Here is a 21200-nt window from a genome sequence, read left to right as displayed (position 1 = left end):
AGACTAATGTGGAGAAATTATCTTTTGATAAGTGGTATTGTATTATCATTTAACCTTTGACTAAAGTATATCGAGTTAATATAAAATGACACATACTCCAAATTTCCTAATCAGAAGATAATATGTCATGTCTTAGCCAATATAACCTAAGACTACTTAATCATTCTTGTGAATGTGAATTTTATTGCCCCTTTTGTAAAGCATTGAGATTTGTAGAAGGAAGTAAGGAGGTGAAGATAGCCTTTATAGAAGGAAGTTAGAAATGGAATTCAAGATGAGAAAATCGTGCAGAGGTGATGTAGAGTTAGTGAGCGAGGCAACATGAGGGGAAAGAGAACTACAGCACTGATGAAACTCTTTTTAATTACACATGAAGGTAGAATCCATTTTGTCATAATTATAAAAGCATGGAATATATCTTAATTCTAATTCAGTCTCCAGTACCTCTCCTTGCCCTTCCCTCCCCATCACCCTGCTGCTTTCCCTCTACTGATCTTTCTGCCATTTACCCATAGTTATTTTTTAAGTTAATTTCTATGGATTGATATACACAATGGTGAGATTTACTGTGATATATTCATACATGTACACAGGAAAGTTATTTCAGATTCATTTCATTTTGATAGGTTTATAAAGCTATATTATAAACTTTTGGCTTTAAAATAAGTACTGGGTAAACTTTTTCTCACATCGATAAAGTATTAGTGTAATTCTCAACAATAAGAATAATGATAACTAGGGACTGGGGTTGTGGCTCATTGGTAAAGTGCTTATCTAGCACGTGTGAGGCACTGGGTTTGATTTTCAGCACCACATGAAAACAAATAAATAAATGTCCAACTACAACTAAAAAAAAGAATAATGATAACTAGCATTTTTTGAATACTTAAGTATGTGTGGCCACTTGTTAGTTATTTGTATTCATTAACTTTTATAGTTCTCAAATAACCCTTAGATGTTCATTCTGTTATTTCGTGTGTGTGTGGGGGGGGGGGGAAGGGGATTGAACCTAGGACCTTACATATGCTATTATTTCTTTTTTAATCTTTTTTTTAAATTTCAATTTGTTATATATGACAAAAGAATGCATTATAATTCATATTACAAAATTAGAGCACAATTTTTCATATCTTTGGTTGTACACAAAGTAGAGTCACATCCTTCATGTCTGCATACGTGTATTTAGGGTAATAATGACCATCACCTTCTACCATCTTTCCTACCCCTGTGCCCCCTCCCTTCCCCTCTTCCCTTTTCCCCTTTTCCCTATCTAGAGTTCATTTAATCCTCCCACTCCCCTTATTTCTCTTTTTGTTGATGAGAAAATGGAAGACCAGAGAACTTAATTAACTTGTCCAGGGTCACTCAGCTAATACATGGCAAAGTCGGGACTCTGGTGGGAGCATCCTGATTGTGTTGTCATTGCTTTACCCACTGTACTTCTTGATTTCCTCTATTTTAAAGAAAATAGTCTATATCATGGATGCTTATCTTCCTCATATCTCAATATGAAAATACTCATGCAGGCCATCTAAAACTGTTATCAGATTATTTAAAATAGAGATATACTAGAACATATTTCTTCTTTTACCTCCATTATAAACTTTTTTTATCTGATCACATTTTGAGTATAGAATCCTATTTCAGGAATTGCTTTAGAAAGATATTGATAAACTGCAGAATATTCAGAGGTAGGCTTAGCAGCAGGTAAGAGTTTTGAAAACCATGTCCTGTGAGGATTGTTTGAAAGACCTGGACATATTTAATATACACAGGAAGATACACAGGGCAGCTCTGTATCAATTTGAAGCTATTATTATTATAGAATAGAGTAAGTTAGACTTATTTTGTGTAACATCAGAAAAGCAAACTAGGTCAAGAAAATATGCATTATAGCAAGCCAACTTTGGTTTAGTTGAGGACTGAGTAGATTTTAAAAGAATCACTAACCTTTGTTAAGGCCACACTGAGAGTTTTACTATAGCATTTCATAACTCTCTAACATAACCAGTGAAAATGTGTCTACATTTACATACCAAAATACTGAAGCTTGGAAAGTTTAAGAAAATAATATATGTCTGAGTCACAATTTGAACCCAAATCCGTGGTCTTCTGCAGAACCTGTCTAGGCTTCTCCATAGGGCTATCCTATAGTCAATATCCTCCCCTTTATTTCACTAAGGAGCTTTAGCAAAGACTAACTGATGTCAAAAATAATATAAAGGAACTCTTTATTGAAAGGAGTATTTCTAGAGGGATTCTTAGATCCCTTCCATTTCTAATATCTGATTTCTCAAATACCTATATTTCTGATAAGACATAACTCACTAGTTTTAATGTTGTAGCATTACACTTAAAACATTAGCAGAGCTTATACTGACTTTCTCCACTGCTTTTCCTGTTAACTCTTAAAAATAAAGGAGGATTGTGAATATACTTTGTATACAACATTATGAAAAACTGTGCTCTAAATATGTAATAAGAATTTAATGCATTCTGTTGTCATACATAATGAAAAATAAATAAAATTTAAAAAGAAAAGAGGATATAAGGGGCTTTATTGTAATGCTGGGGAGGCATTATTTCATAGTTCTACAGTTAACCATCATTCATCCTAAAAATGTTTAATGAGTATCTTTGCTATACTGTAATGGATATAAAGGATAAAAGGCAAACAGGACAGAGGTTCTCACCTTATTGGAGCTGATAGTCTTTAATGTATAAATTATAAATTAATGAACTGAATTTGAACTAAAATGAACAGTTAGGTTTGTATGAAGATATTCCTTTTATCTTAGTGCTTCTCAAAATTATCCAAGTATCTCTGATGACCAAGGAGAATAAGTACCTTGTGTCCCTGGAGAGTCTAAAATATTAGCAGCCGAAAGGAAGTCTCCACATGCAAGAAATTTCTTTGACATCATGTGTCCTGATAATTCATCCAGATGTTATATTTTGCCCTTGCTATAAATCTGTTTCCATATACAAATAATGTTTTACTGTAACGACTCCCTAAAATTGAAACTCTGATGGACTTTGTGTACCACTAGAACTTATATCTTTGGGGATACATCTATTCCAGTTTAATAAATAAGTAATTATAAGAATATCTTATATTGAAATTTTCCTCCATGAGGAAGGATATTTTCAAGGAAACCATATGGATGTTGGAATTTTATAAACCAAGGATAAATATCCATAGTCTTATGGGAGATTGTACTTACTTTTGTTTCTTCTAATATTAACTTATTCTAAATATAGTTGTTAAGTAGAGTGAAATACTGAAAATTATGTAGGTTGGTGAGACAGGATATAAAAAAGATACTTGAAAGAGTAGAATTAATTATTTTTGACATTTGAGAATTATTTGAAGTTAAAGGAGGGCAGAAATGTTATATACATACATGTTAAGAAGATTCCCTGATTAGCACATGTAGTTCAGAAAAAGATTTCACTACTGTTTATAATATTTATGTCATTGCTTAACTTAAAATGATTATTCTAAATAAAATACATGGCGCCAGGCATGGAGGCACACGCCTATAATCCCAGCAGCCCTGGAGGCTGAGGCAGGAAGATTGTGAGTTCAAAGCCAGTCTCATCAACTTAGCAAAGCTGTAAGCAACTCAGTGAGACCCTGTCTCTAAATAAAATTTAAAAAGAGGCTGGGGATGTGGCTTAGTAATTAAACACCCCTGGGTTCAATCCCCAGTACAAAAAAAATACATGGTAATCTTGCTTTTTAAACTTGATATTTCTTGCTATAGAGAAAATTTGGATACATAAAAATGTATATGTAATAATTGACTACGCATATAAATTGTTTGTTTGTTGTTTGTTTAGGAGAGAAGCCATATGAATGCCCAAACTGCAAGAAACGTTTTTCCCATTCTGGTTCCTATAGCTCTCATATAAGCAGTAAGAAATGTATCAGCTTGATGCCTGTGAATGGGCGACCAAGAACAGGTCTCAAGACATCTCAGTGTTCCTCACCATCTCTTTCGGCATCACCAGGCAGTCCCACACGACCACAGATACGGCAAAAAATAGAGAATAAACCCCTTCAAGAACAACTTTCAGTAAACCAAATTAAAACTGAACCTGTGGATTATGAGTTCAAACCCATAGTGGTTGCTTCAGGAATCAACTGTTCAACCCCTTTACAAAATGGGGTTTTTAGTGGTGGTGGCCCATTACAGGCAACCAGTTCTCCTCAGGGTGTGGTGCAAGCTGTTGTTCTGCCAACAGTTGGTTTGGTATCTCCCATAAGTATCAATTTAAGTGATATTCAGAATGTACTTAAAGTGGCAGTAGATGGTAATGTAATAAGGCAAGTTTTGGAGAATAATCAAGCCAATCTTGCATCCAAAGAACAAGAAACAATCAATGCTTCATCTATACAACAAGGTGGCCATTCTGTTATTTCAGCCATCAGTCTTCCTTTGGTTGATCAAGATGGAACAACCAAAATTATCATCAACTACAGTCTTGAGCAGCCTAGCCAACTTCAAGTTGTTCCTCAAAATTTAAAAAAAGAAAATCCAGTCCCCACAAACAATTGCAAAAGCGAAAAGTTGCCAGAAGATCTTACTGTTAAATCTGAGAAAGATAAAAGCTTTGAAGGAGGAGTGAATGATAGCACTTGTCTTCTGTGTGATGATTGTCCAGGTGATCTTAATGCACTTCCAGAATTAAAGCACTATGACCTAAAGCAGCCGGCTCAGCCTCCACTCCCTGCCCCAGAAGCTGAGAAGCCTGAATCCTCTGTTTCATCAGGTACCGGAGATGGCAGTTTGTCTCCTAGTCAGCCACCTTTGAAGAACCTCCTGTCTCTCCTAAAAGCCTATTATGCTTTGAATGCACAACCAAGTGCAGAAGAGCTCTCAAAAATTGCTGATTCTGTAAATCTACCACTGGATGTAGTAAAAAAGTGGTTTGAAAAAATGCAAGCTGGACAGATTTCAGTGCAGTGTTCTGAACCATCTTCTCCTGAACCAGGCAAAGTAAATATCCTTGCAAAGAATGATGATCTGTCTCAACCCACAAATGAAAATGAATCCCAGGACAGCACAAGTCTACATAGTCCTCCGAAGATGACTAATTCTCCAGTTTTAACAGTAGGATCAACTGTCAATGGTTCCAGAAGTAGTACACCATCCCCATCACCTCTAAACCTTTCCTCAGCCAGAAATACACAGGGTTACTCATACGCAGCAGAGGGCGCACAAGAAGAGCCACAAGTAGAACCTCTTGATCTTTCACTACCAAAGCAACAGGGAGAATTATTGGAAAGGTCAACTATCACTAGTGTTTACCAGAACAGTGTTTATTCTGTCCAAGAAGAACCCTTGAACTTGTCTTGTGCAAAAAAGGAGCCACAAAAGGACAGTTGTGTTACAGACTCAGAACCAGTTGTAAATGTAATCCCACCAAGTGCCAACCCCATAAATATTGCTATACCTACAGTCACTGCCCAATTACCCACAATCGTGGCCATTGCTGACCAGAACAGTGTTCCATGCTTACGAGCACTAGCTGCCAATAAGCAAACTATTCTGATTCCCCAGGTGGCTTATACATACTCAGCTACAGTCAGCCCTGCAGTCCAGGAACCAGCCCTGAAAGTGGTCCAGCCAAGTGGAAATCAGGTAAAAAGAAAAAAAGAATTTCCTTAACCTGGTTGGCAAAATGTTAGCTTGACTAATTTCAGTTAACTTTTTCTAATTAAAAAAAAATCTGTCACTGTAGAGTCAAGTTGTTTCTAAAGAGAAATAAGTCTACATTAAGTTTGCAGTAACTTTTGTGACAAGTCTTCAATTACTAATGCAGGTTCTGGTATCAACTAAAGTTTGTGTTACTCTACTGTGAAAAATGACTTATATATCATAATTAGAGACCTATTTGAAGTTAGAAACAAAGAGAAAAGAAAAATCAGAATGCTCATTAATTGGATTTCTGTTTTTGTATTTAAATTCTCAAAATTAGTATTAGTTTCTGCCTTGATTATGATTGTTAATAAATGAAAATATGTTCACACCAGACTTAGCCATCAGTTTTTATGTAATAACACCTCTGTTTATGAAAAGCTTTAATTAAGCACAGAACTCATCTGGTGTGTTTACTGATCATTTTATGAGCCATGAATAAAAAATGTTCAGTCATAATTAATATATGACTGTGAATAAATAAGGCTGTGAATCTATATATGTATTTTTCCCTTTAATTTTCTTGAGAAGTTCATGATAGTTTTGGATAGAGCTCTGTTGTGTCTTATTGTGCAGGATTTTTCTGTGTAACTAACCTTAAATCTCTCCCACCTTTTTTTTCAATCATTGTTAGATTGAATCAAATACAAGAGATGAATGATATTTAATGCAGATACTTTCTATGAGTAGATACCAACTATAATAATTTCAACATCCTGCTCAAATGTATATTTGCTGCTTTTTTTCCCCTTAAGTATTGCCAGATTGGGTTTCCTGAAATTACAACTCTTAAAAAACAATTTCCACATGACCAGTGAATTCATCTAAATTTTTAGTGTATAGAACATTTTGTACCCTTTTGAATAGAACAAAGAGTCACTTTTAACATCTCATGTAATCATATGTCAAGATCAAATACTAATGAAAGTGGAGTTATCACAGCAACCATTGGCAGCTCACAAATGATCCAGGCAAATGGCTGCACCTCTCATGCCTCACAAAGCCATAAGCAATGTATAATACTTTTTAACTTTTAGGAAATTTGTGGATTTAGAGAAAATAGAATGGAAGACCCTAGGAAAAGCACAAAGATCTTAGCCAAATTAATTCTTCAACAGGCTCCCTGTAGTATGATCCTATCATCTAGAAAAACTTCTGCTCAAAATTATCTGCCTGAATATTTTTATGCTGCAGAAATTTAGATTCTTTTTGTCTAGCAAGTACTACTGTTTAAAAATATAAGCTCTATCCAGTTGTTCTGTATTTTTATTGGTTCTTTTTAGTATATATATATATATATATATATATATATATATATATAGGATTCATTTTGACATACTTATAAAAGCATGAAATATAATTTATTCTTATTCAGTACTCAGTACTTCCTCTTTCCTTCTGCTCTTCTTTCTCTCCCCCTGTTCCCTTCATTCTACTAATATTGTGGATGTATATGATAGTGAGATTCACTGTAGTGTATTCATGTATGTATACATGAAAGTTAGGTCAGATTCATTCCACTGTCTTTCCCAGTCCTATCCCATATCCCTTCCCTTCATTATCCTTTGTCTACTCTGCTGATCTTTCTTCTGTTCTTTTTTTTTTAACCACCCCCCACCTTATTTTGAATTGACTTCCACATATCAGAGAAAACTTTCGATTTTTGGTTTTTGGGGGGACTGGCTTATTTCACTTAGCATGATAACCTCCAGTTCTATCCTTTTACTGGCAAATTCTATAAAGTCATTCTTCTTTGTGGTTGAGTAATACTGCATTGTGTTTATATACCGAATTTTCTTTCTCCATTCATCTGTTGAAGGGTACCATAGCTTAGCTATTATAAATTGTGTTGCTATAAACATTGATAGGGTAGCTATGTCACTGTAGCATGCTGATTCTAATCCTTTGGATATATACTGAGGAGTGGGATAGGTGAGTCATATGGTGGTTCCATAGCTAGTTTTCTGAGGAATCTCCATACTGCTTTCCATAGTGGTTAGATCAGTTTGTAGTCCCACCAGTAATGTATGCATGTACCTTTTTTTACATCCTCAGCAACACTTTTTGTTACTAATATTTTTAATCATAGCCATTCTGACTAGAGTGAGATGAAATCTCAGTGAAGATTTAATTTTATTTCTCTAAGCTAGAAATTTTGGACATTTTTTAATATAGTTGTTGACCATTTGTATTTCTTCTTTTGAGAAGTGTCTGTTTTCTTGCTTCAAAAAAGTATAGAGCAAGCTTCTCTTTTCAAGGAGACCACAGAGACTAGTTCAGAGATCTCTACAAGTTCTAGAGGGTAAAATTTAAAAGCCACTTTTTAAAAACTAATTCTTAATTTATGCTTAGTGAAACCCATAATTTAAAAACAGTAAAAAGAGCAGTTAGAAATTAATTATTAATTAGCAAACTCATAAGCTAAAACTATCATAAAAGTAATGATTTACATGGAACCAAGTAAATATTGCCACCCATTTTACATTTTCTTTTGGGGGTCCTTTCTTTTCAGTACCAGTTGAGCATATGGGTTTTGCTGTGGTTTGGCTGTTTTATCTCCAACATCGCTTTTGTCTTTATCAACCCCCATCCCCCACAGTCTAGCCCTCACCCTTGTGACCCATCTACAGTGATGAGCAGTACGTTTGCTGTGGACAGTTTGTTGAAAGTTTAATTTAAAGAATTTTTTTTAACCCAGGCTTTGTTTATCTCTTGTTTGTCTTTTAATTTGAAATTTAATCTTACTTTTCACCCTCCCCCTTAGGATGAAAGGCAAGACACTAGCTCAGAAGGAGTATCCAATGTGGAGGATCAGAATGACTCTGATTCTACACCACCCAAAAAGAAAATGCGGAAGACAGAAAATGGAATGTATGCCTGTGACTTATGTGATAAGATATTTCAGAAGAGTAGCTCATTGTTGAGACATAAATATGAACACACAGGTAGGTTAGTGAACACAAAATATGCTGTCCTTTTTAAAAGTGCTTGTGATATGATATACACAATTATTTTGTCTACATCCACTAATGGCAAGTGTATACTATATAAATATAAATACAGTAGCCATTAATAAAATTATGGGACCAGTGGGGAAAGTTACAGGGAGATGGAATCAGACTTCATAGGAGACAAAGATGCTTCATGAGCGCACTCAGCATTGCTGTCTTAGAAAGTCATTGTTTCAGGTACATCTTTTATTTTAGGATAACTTCTGTATAATAAATTGGACATGATGATTCTAAGATCCCTTCCAACTCTAAAATTCTATAATTCTTCCACAAAATACGCTTCTTGGACTAACTCTGGGATTGGCAAACTATGATTCACAGGCCAGGTTGTGGGCCTCTGTTTTCTATGTCCCACTAAGAAATTTTTAATATCTTTTTTAATGATTGAAACAAATGAAAAGAAGAATAATATTTATGGCATGTGAAAATAATGTAAAAGTCAAATTATAACATTCCTAAATATAATTGTATTGGAACATAGCCATACCCATTCATTCACGTTGTCTATGACCACTCTCCTGCATCTATAACGGTGGAATTGAATAGCTGTAACAGGGACCATTTGGCCAGCAAAGCCTAAAGTATTTACTGTGTAACTTTTGCAGAAAAAAAAATTTACCAACTCCTGGCCCAGCCAGTTCCTCTCATCCAGTGGAGTTCTGGTAACTGCTATTTAACAACTGGTTCTCTGAAGGGTTAGGGAAGCCTTTGGATGTGTAGTGCTTGCAGATTTCTGTGATCTAAATATTCTCACCATGGCTGATTTCAGTCTTGAATCTGTTTTAAATTACGTTGCAGAATTCCTAAAAATTTGCCAATAGATTCCTTCTAGCCAAATGTATCACTCCACTCTTCCTTTTTAGAACAGATTGCTGTAGAAAGAACTGGATTTATCATGAGCTCTATAATCCTCTGCCTTCTCTGCCCTCTACCTGCCTTTTTGACTATAGTATCCATATTTTTTTTGAAAGTCAACATCAGTTTATTATAAAAATTTACATTAAGCATAGAGGGATACATCCTTATTACAGATACATCCATAACACATCTGTTTCACATAAACTCTTTTGATTGTATATTTCAAATATTTCATGATTAAAAAATATTTAAATATTAGCATCCTGTGATTATAATTTATAGTCATATGTGGCAGTCTGCTTGATGTGACTCATTCTTTCAGGAATAAATGTAAATGTACTGAGAAAAATAACTCCAAATTACTCTATATTTGTAAATTTTAGGATTTATTTTTTATTGGTTCTTTTTAGTTATTCATGACAATAAAATCCATTGTAGTATAATTATACAAGCATAGAATGTATCTTATTCTAATTAGGATCCTATCTTTGTGAGTGTACATGATAGTGGAATTCATTTAGGTTTTTTCATATATGTACATTGGAAAATTATGTTAGATCCATTCTACTGTCTCGTCTATTTCTATCCCCCATCCCTTCCCTCATTCCCCTTTGTCCAATCTACTGAACTTTTCTTTTTCCCCTCCCTCACTTTATGTGGTTTAGATTCTATATTTATCTTTCATATTCTTATCAAGTATGCTAATTAGTGAAAAGATATCAAGAACTGTTTTCCGTTCTTTAGTCTGTAGATTCAAAAATACATCAGTGACATTCGAGCAGTTCTTAGAGTTAAAAACTAGTATTACATAAGGGATACCTCTCTCACGCAACAAGCCCCTTGTTAAACTTTTCTCTAGTTGTTTTCAGTGAGACCCGAGGAAAATTAGAAAATCTGCTTTGGACAAGAGTTAAATATTAGTATATAACAAAATGAAAAATATATTTGAGAAATATGCTATAAAAACAAATCATTTCTACATTTGTTAGTGTTATGGCTTGATAGCACTGAAGTTTGACTTTATTAGTCCTGATTATAATCCAGTTGTCAGTTTTTTTCATGTCTGGGCAGTAGCATTTCTCAAGTTCATGCATTTTCAATAGGGGCAAAGTTGCCCTCAAGGGGCAAAAAAGGGTTAGATATTATAATAAGTTGTGGTTTTCTCAAGGACCTCAGTGTATCAACCGTGTTTGTATGCGTATGTATATATATATATATATATATATATATATATATGTATGTATAAATATATGCCAAAACTCATATATATTAGTTTTGGCATATATAAAAAGCTTATATGATGCATTAAAATTTAATTCGGACAAAGGTTGTGACAAGGAAAAAGAAGTTGAAAAGGGTCCTTAAGAAGGAAAGTAAAGAAAAACCAAGTTGAGAAATGCCTCTGTCCCTCCTTGCTCTCAGAGTGTTCATTGCCAGATATCGAATTAGAGCTTCATATTCCATGTTTTCACATCCCATGTTCACATATTCTTTATATATTATGGTCATGATGTGATGTTTGCATGTTTAGAATTTCAATCTTATGTATTTCATATTGACCTTCTCAGAGATGAGACTAAATTCTGACACTAAATGATGACACTAAATTTTCTTGTATGAATGACAAACCAGATTAACATTATACAGAAAAGACAGTTTGGGACCTGGAAGTTTTTAAAACGTGAAACTATAGCCCTCCCCTTCCCACAACCTAAAGTGCTCCCAACACTTACAAAAACTATTAATATCACCATTTGATTTCATAACTTTGTTCTTTCTTGCAGGTAAAAGACCTCATGAGTGTGGAATCTGTAAAAAGGCATTTAAACACAAACATCATTTGATTGAACACATGCGATTGCATTCTGGAGAAAAGCCCTATCAATGTGACAAGTGTGGAAAGCGCTTCTCACACTCGGGATCTTATTCTCAACACATGAATCACCGCTATTCATATTGCAAGAGAGAAGCAGAAGAACGAGATGGCGCAGAGCAGGAAGAGGCAGGGCCAGAGGTCCTGACGAATGAGCACGTTGGCACTCGGGCATCTCCCTCACAGGTCGACTCAGATGAGAGAGAGAGTTTGACAAGAGAAGAGGATGAAGACAGTGAAAAAGAGGAAGAGGAGGAGGAGGATAAAGAGATGGAAGAATTACAGGAGGAAAAGGAATGTGAAAAACCCCAGGGAGATGAGGAAGAGGAGGAGGAGGAAGAAGAGGCAGAAGAAGAAGAGGAAGAAGAAGCAGAGAATGAGAGAGAGGAAGCAAAAACTGAAGGTCCAGTGAAGGATGATGGAGCTGTGAGTCAAGCAAGCAGCTTAGAACAGAAAGTCAGCGAGAACAGCGAGCAAGTATCTGAAGAAAAAACAAATGAAGCCTAATCATTTTTCTAGAAGGAAAATAAATTCTAATTGGTAATGAAGTCTGTTCTATATTATCCATGCTTTTCATGGAAACACAGTAACCTGTATACTGTGATTCCTGTTCACTACTGTGTAAAGTAAAAACTAAAATCTAAAAAAAAAAAAAAAATACAAAATACAAAAGAAAAAAAACACTCAAAAAAAAAAAAATCCGGGTGTGCCTGAACCTCAGACCTAGTAATTTTTCATGCAGTTTTCAAAGTTAGGAACAAGTTTGTAACATGAAGCAGATTAGAAAACTTTAATGACTCAGAAAGCAAAGATTTAACAGGTTAAAGGAAACTGATTAATTAGATAAGCATCTGGCATTGTTTCATTTTTATCAGTATTATCACTCTTACGTTGGTTTATTCTTACGCTGTACAATTGGGAGAAATTTTATAATTTTTTATTGGTAAACATATGCTAAATCCGCTTCAGTATTTTATTATGTTTTTTAAAATGTGAGAACTTCTGCACTACAAAATTCCCTTCACAGAGAAGTATAATGCAGTTCCAAACCGTGCTGACTACCTTTTATAAGTTCAACGTAGAAGGTAGTAATTTCTAATATTTAGACGTCATAGTGGAGCATATTATCATTTAAAGTGTATTGTTAGCCTTAAGGAAGCAGCCGATAGAAGAACTGAAGTTTCTTACTCATGTGATTTAAAATGGAGTTCACAAGATTGTCGTTGAGTTCTGATTGCAGGGACTAACAGTGTTGATACTGGTAAGGACAGCAGTCGTCAGAATCAGTGTTCGTGATTGTGTTTGAGTACGTGGTAACAAATATGAAGGATATGATATGAAGCTTTGTATCTCCTCTGGCCTTAAGCAAGACCTGTGTGCTGTAAGTGCCATTTCTCAGTATTTTCAAGGCTCTGACCCGCCTTCATTCAGTGTGTGGCCTACAATAACTAGCATTTGTTGATTTGTTTGTTGTATCAAAATTCCCAAATAAAACTTAAAACCACTGACTCTGTCAGAGAAACTGAAACACTGGGACATTTCATCCTTTAACTCCTCAGTATTCATTTTATGTTAATTGACTTTCAGAATTTCTCTACAGAAACGAAAGGGAAATTTTCTAATCTGCTTTTACCCATGTACTTCCATTTCAGACATGGACATGCCATTGTTATTTGGCTCATAACTATTTCCAAATGTTAGTTATTATGGACCCAGTTTATTAACAACATTAGCTGATTTTTACCTATCAGTATTATTTTATTTCTTTTAGTTTATAGATCTGTGCAACATTTTTGTACTGTATGTCTTCAAACCTGGCAGTATTAATACCCTTCTTACTGACATATGTACTTTTAGTTTTAGAAAACTTTTATATTTATGTGTCTTATTTTTATATTTCTTTATTTATTACACAGTGTAGTGTATAATACTGTAGTTTGTATTAATACAATAATATATTTTAGTATGAAAATTTGGAAAGTTGATAAGATTTAAAGTAGAGATGCAATTGGTTCTCTTGCATTGAGATTTGATTTAACAGTGTTATGTTAACATTTATACTTGCCTTGGACTGTAGAACAGAATTTAAATGGGAATGTATTAGTTTTACAACTACAATCAAGTCATTTTACCTTTACCCAGTTTTTAATATAAAACTCTTAAATTTTGAAATTCACTGTGTGACTAATAGCATGATGCTCTGCAGTTTTATTAAGAGATTAGCCTAACCATAAATCTCTCATTTCCTTAGCAAGCCAAATTAGGATTATAAACAGTGTTGGGAACAATGTTTAACATTTTGTGCCAATTTGTTCCTGTATTCATGTATGTAAGTTACCAACCTGATTCTTCATTTTTAAGTTCCTTGTTACACCATGGTCATTTTCTAGTTTTTTACCAGACTCCCCCATCTCACAATAAAAAGCATCAACAAGCCTGACCTGCTGTCATTCTTTTAATCATTGTCAAGGATTTCTTTGGGAAATGAGGTTTTCTATTGTTATCCTGTACTTGATTCATCCGGAGCTCACTTTGGTAACACTAAATGTTTTAGACACTCACCACTAAATTATGGATTTTCTTGTGACTGAATGTTTTGGGATAGGTCAGATTTGACAGCTGAAGTCCTCCTGTGCAGAGGTTGCTCCTTCTTACTGAAACTGTTGCCCCTATCCCTACTCTTGATCCCATGGCTTCTTCTCCTTGGTTCACTCCAGGGCAGTGGGTTTAGATGCCTCTGTTCTGTATTCCCACAGCTCCTCTACCTTTCTCAATTGTAGCTCCTGCACTGTTATTTATATTCCTTCCCCACTGGGAACAGGGACCATGTCTGTCATAGTCAATTCTCACAGGCCCTCGCCCAGCAAAATGCCTAACACTAGTTGGTACGACAAATATTTGTTGAATGAAAATATAATTTGCATGTTTACAGAGCTCAGCTATGCTTTCAGTATTTGTTTTGCCTCTAATCCCAGAATATATATGTTAAATGATTCCAGTAATTTAATGACTTTCTTATTGAGATCTTATTAAACCCTGGGCATAACAGACAAAATAAATTGTTCCTTCTTTTTCTATTGCCTTACTGTTATGATTTATTCAGTTTATCTTAAGATGTCTTCCTGATGCTTAACTTCATGGTACGTAGCCCAGACCCTGAAGGCTTATGGATATTACCACTCCCAGTAGGAGTAGTTAGGACTCTTCCCATACTAGGGCCCCACATTCCTAGATTCTCATTACCATGTTGCCTGATTTCCTCTCACTAAGAACAGCTCTCCAAAATAAGCAAATTCACTTAACAGAAATAGGAAATAAAATAAATAATCCTTACAAGTGCGGTGCTTGATCCTTATAGATAGGTGGCTAATAAAGGAATTTAGAAATTATCAAGTGTTCTTTAAAAAGTAAAATAGGTATGTATCTTTCCCAGTATTCTCTCAAATCACATATTGACAGCAATATTAATACTATTCATGTAATTTATTTGTGCCATGAACAGGTGTTTTGCTATGATTATCAAAAATTTTCAGGTTGGAGCTGTAGCTCAATGGAAGAATGCTTGCCTAGTATGCATGAGGCCCTGGGTTCAATCCCCAGCACTCCTTATTTTTTTCAGAAAACCTTATATACATGAATAAAAGCTGTGTCTTGGTGAACATGTACATAATAAGTTACAGAAAAAGGATTTGAATACAGACCTGTCTGACTCCAAAATCTATCCTCAAGTATCCTGTATCACATTTCATGTCAGAACAGTTTATATTATCTACATTTAATTTCAGGCTTACTATTAAGAATATGAATATAAAATATTCATAAAATCAATATACATTTCATATCATGGTACAAAACGTAGGGGTGATGGTTATGAGACTTTTCAAATTGATGTGCAGGGTTAAAAAACATTTCACCTCTTAAGATCAATGAATGTTAATATATAAATTTTGTCTGTGACAAAAAAAAAAAACCACGGAAATGCCTCTGCTCTAGTGAACAAAAATATATTCTATTCAAAAGCAGGCAGAATATACTCTTTTTTTCCCAACAACACATGGGACATTCATGAAGGACTGTAACACAACACTCAAAATTTAAAAGATAACAAGTATTTCCTCTTAACAACAACAAAAAAAAACTAGAAAAAACATTTGGAAAATCACGTAAATCATTGAAAATCAACATCATTAAGTACTCCATGGATGTTAATAAAAAGAGCTTCTAAAATATGAACTGAATGATAATGTCATTTATTAAAACTTGTAGTATGCAACCAAAGCAGTGCATATAAGAAAATTATATAAATTTTATAACTCATGTTAGAAAAAAAACAAAGGACTTGATCATCTTAAGCTTATATGTTAAGAAACTAGAAAGAAGAACAAAATTAAAACTCAAATCAGCAGCAGGAAGGCAATATTAACGAGGAGAAAAATAAATGGTATAGAAAATGGAATAAAATCGGAATTGGGATCTTTGAAAAGATTACCAAAACTGATGAACCTCTAGCCTGATACACCAAGAGGAAAGGAGGTGACATCTTCATGGATCCTACAGAGTAAAAGGACAAAAAGGAAAAAAAAAACTTCATGCCAATAAATGTTGACAGTTTAGATGAAAATGACACTTCTTGAAAGACCCAAACTACCAGAATGAAATAGATAATGTGAATCAAAAAATAAATAAATTTCAACTTGGGAATCTTCCCATAAAGAAAATCCCCAGCCCAAAATGCCTCCACTACTAATCATGTAAGATGTATATTGCACCGATTCTACACAAACTCACCAAGAAGGTAGAGGAAAAAACATAGTCTACCTTTGTCTATGAAACTGATACCAAAACGTGACAGTTCAAGAGACAAAACTAACAAAAATACCCCTCATGACCATGGATGAAAACATTTTTAACAAAGTATTAAGATATTAATTTGATAGGTTTATCAAAAGGAGAACCATCATGATAAAGTGATCCAGGATTGCAAGACTGAGCATTCAAATATCAATTAGTGTAGCTAGATGTGGTGTGCACCCCTGTAATCCCAATAATTTGAGAGGCTGAGGCAGGAGGATTGGAAATTAGAGGTCAGCCTCAGCAATTTAGCCAGACCCCGTCTCAAAAATAAAAAGGGCTACGGGTTTTGCTCAGTGGTAGAATGCCCTGAGTTCAGTCCCAAGTACTGAAATAAAAATTCTAATTTACAGAGTAAAATGGGGGGGGTGTTATCTCAATAGCTCAATAAATGTAAAATAAGTATCCAGAAAAAAAAATCAGTATCAGTTGTCTGGGAATAGACAGTAATGTCAACCTGTTCAACAGCCTTTATATAAATTTAACCACTAGCATCATACTCAGAGTGAAAGGTTAAGCACTTCCTAAAATTAGGAACAAAGCAAGAATGTCTGCTCTCACTTTTACTAACCACTGCTGAGGATCTCACCCAATGCAATATGACAAAAATAAATGAAAGGTATACAGATTATAGGGTGAAGGGTGGAAACTGAAACTGTATTTGCAGACAGAATGGTTGTCTAGAAAATTGGGCTCTATATGTGTAGTAAGAATTGTAATGCATTCCACTGTCATATATAAATTTTAAAAATTAGAAAAAAGAAAATAAGAAATCCCTGGGGGGGAGGTAGAGCAATTAGAAAAGGTGACCGTAGAGTTGCAGGATACAAGGACATGCAATAAGCAATTAAGGTATATTCTTAATTGCTTAAGGTATATAATTAAGGTATATTTTCCCCAAAATTTATCTACTGACTCAATACAATTCCAGTCCAAATCTGAAGCCAAATATTTGTAGAAACTGAAGGCTGATTCTGCAGTTATGTGGAAATCAAAGGACTTCAAGTCAACAAAACAATTTTGAAAAAAACAAACGTGGAGGATTTACACTACCTGGTTTGTAGTGTTATTTTTATAAAGCTACAGTAATGAAACAGCATTGAATTAAGCTTGAGAACAGATGTTGATCAAAAAAAACAGAATTAAGAGTTAAGACCCACACATACAGCCTCAATTGCATTTTGCCAGAGGTGCCAAAATGATGTGATGATGAAGTGATTGTCCCAAAGTGGTACTGATAGTAGAAATTCAGGAAAACGAATGTGATCCTCACACCACATACAGATTTGATTCAAAATGGGTTATATGCTTAAATATAAGAGCTAAGTTTATACAACTTCAAAAAGAAAATGAATTCTTTGTGACTTTAGATTAGTTAACGATTTCTAGACAAGATAAAAGCATGAATTACAGAAGGAAAGAATTGATGCATTGGACTTTATCAAAATTTAACCTTTTTCTCTTCAAAAGATGTTGCTAAGAAAATAAAGTCTCAGAATTGGAAAAAAATATTTACAAAACATACATATATGTATACCAAAGAGAGATTAAAACATAGATACACACACAAAAAAAAAAAACTATATATGAATGTTTAGAGAAACCTAATAGCCAAAAGAGTGGAAAAAGCCTGACTGTCCAATTAAATGATGAATAAACAAAGTGTGATAAATACACAATATAGAATAATATTCAGCATTAAAAATCATGAAATTCTGATACATGCTATGACAAAATAAACCTTGAAACAATTATGCTAAGTGAAAGAAATTAGTCACCAGACTATATATTTTGATTCCATTTATATAAAATGTCCAAAATATGGAAATTTCTATAGAAATAAAACATTCTGGTTGCCTACGACAGGCAGCAAGGGAGAGAATGGAGAATAACTGGTAATGGGTAGGTTTCTTTTAAGGTATGAAAATGTTAGAGATTATGGTGATAGTTGAATAACTCTGAATATACTATTTCATGTAATTATGCATTTTTAATGGGTAATGTGTGTGAACTATATCTCAATAAAACTATTAAAATATGTGTATATACATGTTGAATATATACAGAATATTATAAGGACTTTTACAACCCAAAGCCATTTTTTAGAATTTAAAGTATTTTAAAGACACTTCACCAATTAAGGTATATGGATAGAAATAAACAAATGAAAAGATCAACATCATTATGGAAAGACAAAGGAAAATCACAATGTGCTGTCACTACATGTTGAATAGAGTAGCTGAAATTTAGAACTCTTAGTAATTGCAAATTTTGTCCAGGAAATAAAGCAACTGGGGCTTTTCTGCACATTGTTGGTAGTAAATTTCAAAAGACACAACCACTTCAGGAAAAATAGTTTGTCAGTCTGTTTTAAAGTCAAACACATACTTAACACACAACCAAGAAGTCCTACTCCTTGAGACTTACCCAAATAAATGAAAACATGTCCACTTGAATAATTGTATTAAGATGTTCATAGGACTTTTACCCAGAATAGCCAGGCTGGAGCTAACCAGAATGTCTATCTACCAATGAAGGAATAAGCACATGACATCATATCTATATAATAGGATATTGTTTAGCAATAAATGAATGACATAAATGATTATAAAAGCAGATAGGCTAAGTGTAACATGATGTTATGGTCACTATGCTGATATAAAAATTTTCTAAAGCGAACTAGTTGGGTTTTAATGTATAAGTTTTATAATATGTAAATTATAACAATAAATCTGATCTTTAAACAGGAGAATGTATTAAGACTATAAGAAAGTGAATTCAATCTGTGAGACTATAAAAATGCAGAAGCTCCTCTGCTCAAGCAAAACTACAAATGTTTTTAGGCAAAAAAAAATCTCATTTTATTAGTTTGAAAGGAAAAGGATGAATTATCCTAAAGTTTATCCTTAATAAAACATTTCAACTTAGAACTGTCGTATCAATAGGACAGTAATCCCATACAATGAATTATCTCACTTAGTGTGCATTTCACAGTTTACCTTTGAAATTATCATTGCTGAAAGCTAAGCATTTTAAGGTAAACTAAAATAGAATTATTCAATGTAGTATTTAAACTATAGAAATGGTTATACTTCATCAGAATAATAGAAGTGAACAATTTATAATTTGGGGGACAGATTATCCTTTTGATGTCAACTTCACATAACCTTCATGAATTAAAAACAGACTAAAAGCATCAACTTTACCTTCTAAACATGAAATGGGCACTGGCCTCATGTTCTATTTGGGTTTTATTGGCATTGTTTTTGAACAAACACTGAAGAGTAATTCAATATTTCTGTTATTGGATTGGGTTTGTTTTTCTTTCAGCCTTAGAATAGTAGAAGGTAGGAAGGAGGGAAGTGGTATGGTCAAAAAGGCATGTTTGGGGCTGGGGTTGTGACTCAGTGGTGGAGCACTCACTTAGCATGTGCAAGGCCCTGGGTTCAATCCTTAGCACCACATAAAAATAAATAAATAAACAAAGGTATTGTGTCCAACTACAGCTAAATAATAAATATTAAAAAAAAAACAGGCACGTTCAAGGATAACTACAAATCAGAATTTTTCCAATCATCTGGATCTCCAGAAAATGCTGTGTTCTATTGCTGAAACCTAGACCATTTTTGGCTGTTTTCATCTCTGTTCTGGAGAATGACCAGAGAGCTCAATCACCTCTGGAGCTAGTTCCAAACTTGGCCTCCTTGAGGGAAAGGACTGTCAAACTTTTGAAAAAAACATGGAAACTCAATGTGTGGATCTGTTCTGATGGAAGAGAAGGCAAGGCTGCGGAAGTCCATCCCAGCAGCTCCTGCAGAGCCACCACAGCCCAGGTCCAGGTTCCAGATGCCAACTTCTAGAGCAAACACTTGTGGAGTGCATGAGTTCATGATTCCTGGAGCCTTTCTACACCTGCCCAGATTGACCCAACCTGAGCCCACCTCCCAAGGTCTGAACACCAGACTACTGACAGGGCTCTGATGTTATCGTACAGATCTGAAATGTCATGGCTTCGTCCCCAAAGCAGCAGGGTTTAGAAGTGGGTCCTTTGGAAGATGATTATATATGAGGACTTTGACCTCATCAGTGGATAAATCCATTGATGAATTCATAATTTGATGGACTATTGGGAAGTGGTGGAAACTTAGGAGGTGGGACCTCATTGGAGGGAGTGGATCCTTGAAGGCTACAATGTGTCTCCAGACCCTTCCTTTCACACTCTGTCTCTGTTTTTGCTTTGTCTCCATTGTGCAGTGAGCAGCCTTGCTCCATCACATGCCTTCCCTATTCAGCCCTGCCTCAGGCCCAAAGCAAGGTACCAAGTGACAATAGACTGAAACCTCTGAAAACATGAACCAAAATAAACCTTTCCTCCTGTAAGTTTTTTTTTTTTGGGGGGGGGTATTTTGTCACAGTGACAGAAAACTGACTTACACACCTAGAAATGCAGTATTCTCTTGACACTCAGCTGTTCGTGTGCTCAAAGACAACAAGGTTTTAGAAAACACAGCCATGTTTAGAATATCCCACCTCAATTATTTTGTATTTTCAGGATGATAGTATATGACTCATGTTTAATATTATAGCTTGAAAAAGTTATTGTTTTCTAGTTCCTCAAAATGAGAAAAAAAAATACAAAATGTTCAGTCTTTGATACAAAAATCATCAGAAATTCTATGTATCATGCACAAAATTTCATCAGATGAACCTGAATCTCAGTGAAAATAAATGATAGACATAGGCTGATATTAATTGGTATAGCATTTGGTCAGTAATTGTATTTTTCATTGACTTAAATGAGGGGGAAAATTCTTGCTCACATCTGCTTCTCAGAGATATACTAAAAGACACGGTGCGTGCTCTATGAAACTATGTCATACTCTTGGGAAAGAAGTAGATCTA

At 34.5% G+C, this 21200-nt stretch overlaps 1 protein-coding gene across 7 annotated transcripts in view; it reads left to right on the top strand.

The window, feature by feature from the left end:
• The window catches only part of Zeb1 (zinc finger E-box binding homeobox 1), a 160100-nt gene extending 146213 nt beyond the window's left edge, over positions 1–13887 (top strand). For all 7 annotated transcript variants that reach the window (XM_005330809.5, XM_005330808.5, XM_005330807.5 and 4 more), the window contains 3 exons: positions 3844–5648; positions 8470–8650; positions 11359–13887. In XM_005330809.5, coding sequence (XP_005330866.2) covers positions 3844–5648; positions 8470–8650; positions 11359–11954 — 2582 coding nt within the window. In that variant the 3' untranslated portion in view covers positions 11955–13887. The remainder of the gene's footprint in view (positions 1–3843; positions 5649–8469; positions 8651–11358) is intronic.
• The last annotated feature ends 7313 nt before the right edge of the window (positions 13888–21200 follow it).

The sequence above is a fragment of the Ictidomys tridecemlineatus genome, chromosome 10 (assembly GCF_052094955.1).
Source record: "Ictidomys tridecemlineatus isolate mIctTri1 chromosome 10, mIctTri1.hap1, whole genome shotgun sequence".
Classification (NCBI taxonomy): domain Eukaryota; kingdom Metazoa; phylum Chordata; class Mammalia; order Rodentia; family Sciuridae; genus Ictidomys; species Ictidomys tridecemlineatus.
The sequence above is the reverse complement of the archived record's forward strand: the minus strand, read 5'-3'. Positions and strand labels throughout refer to the sequence as shown.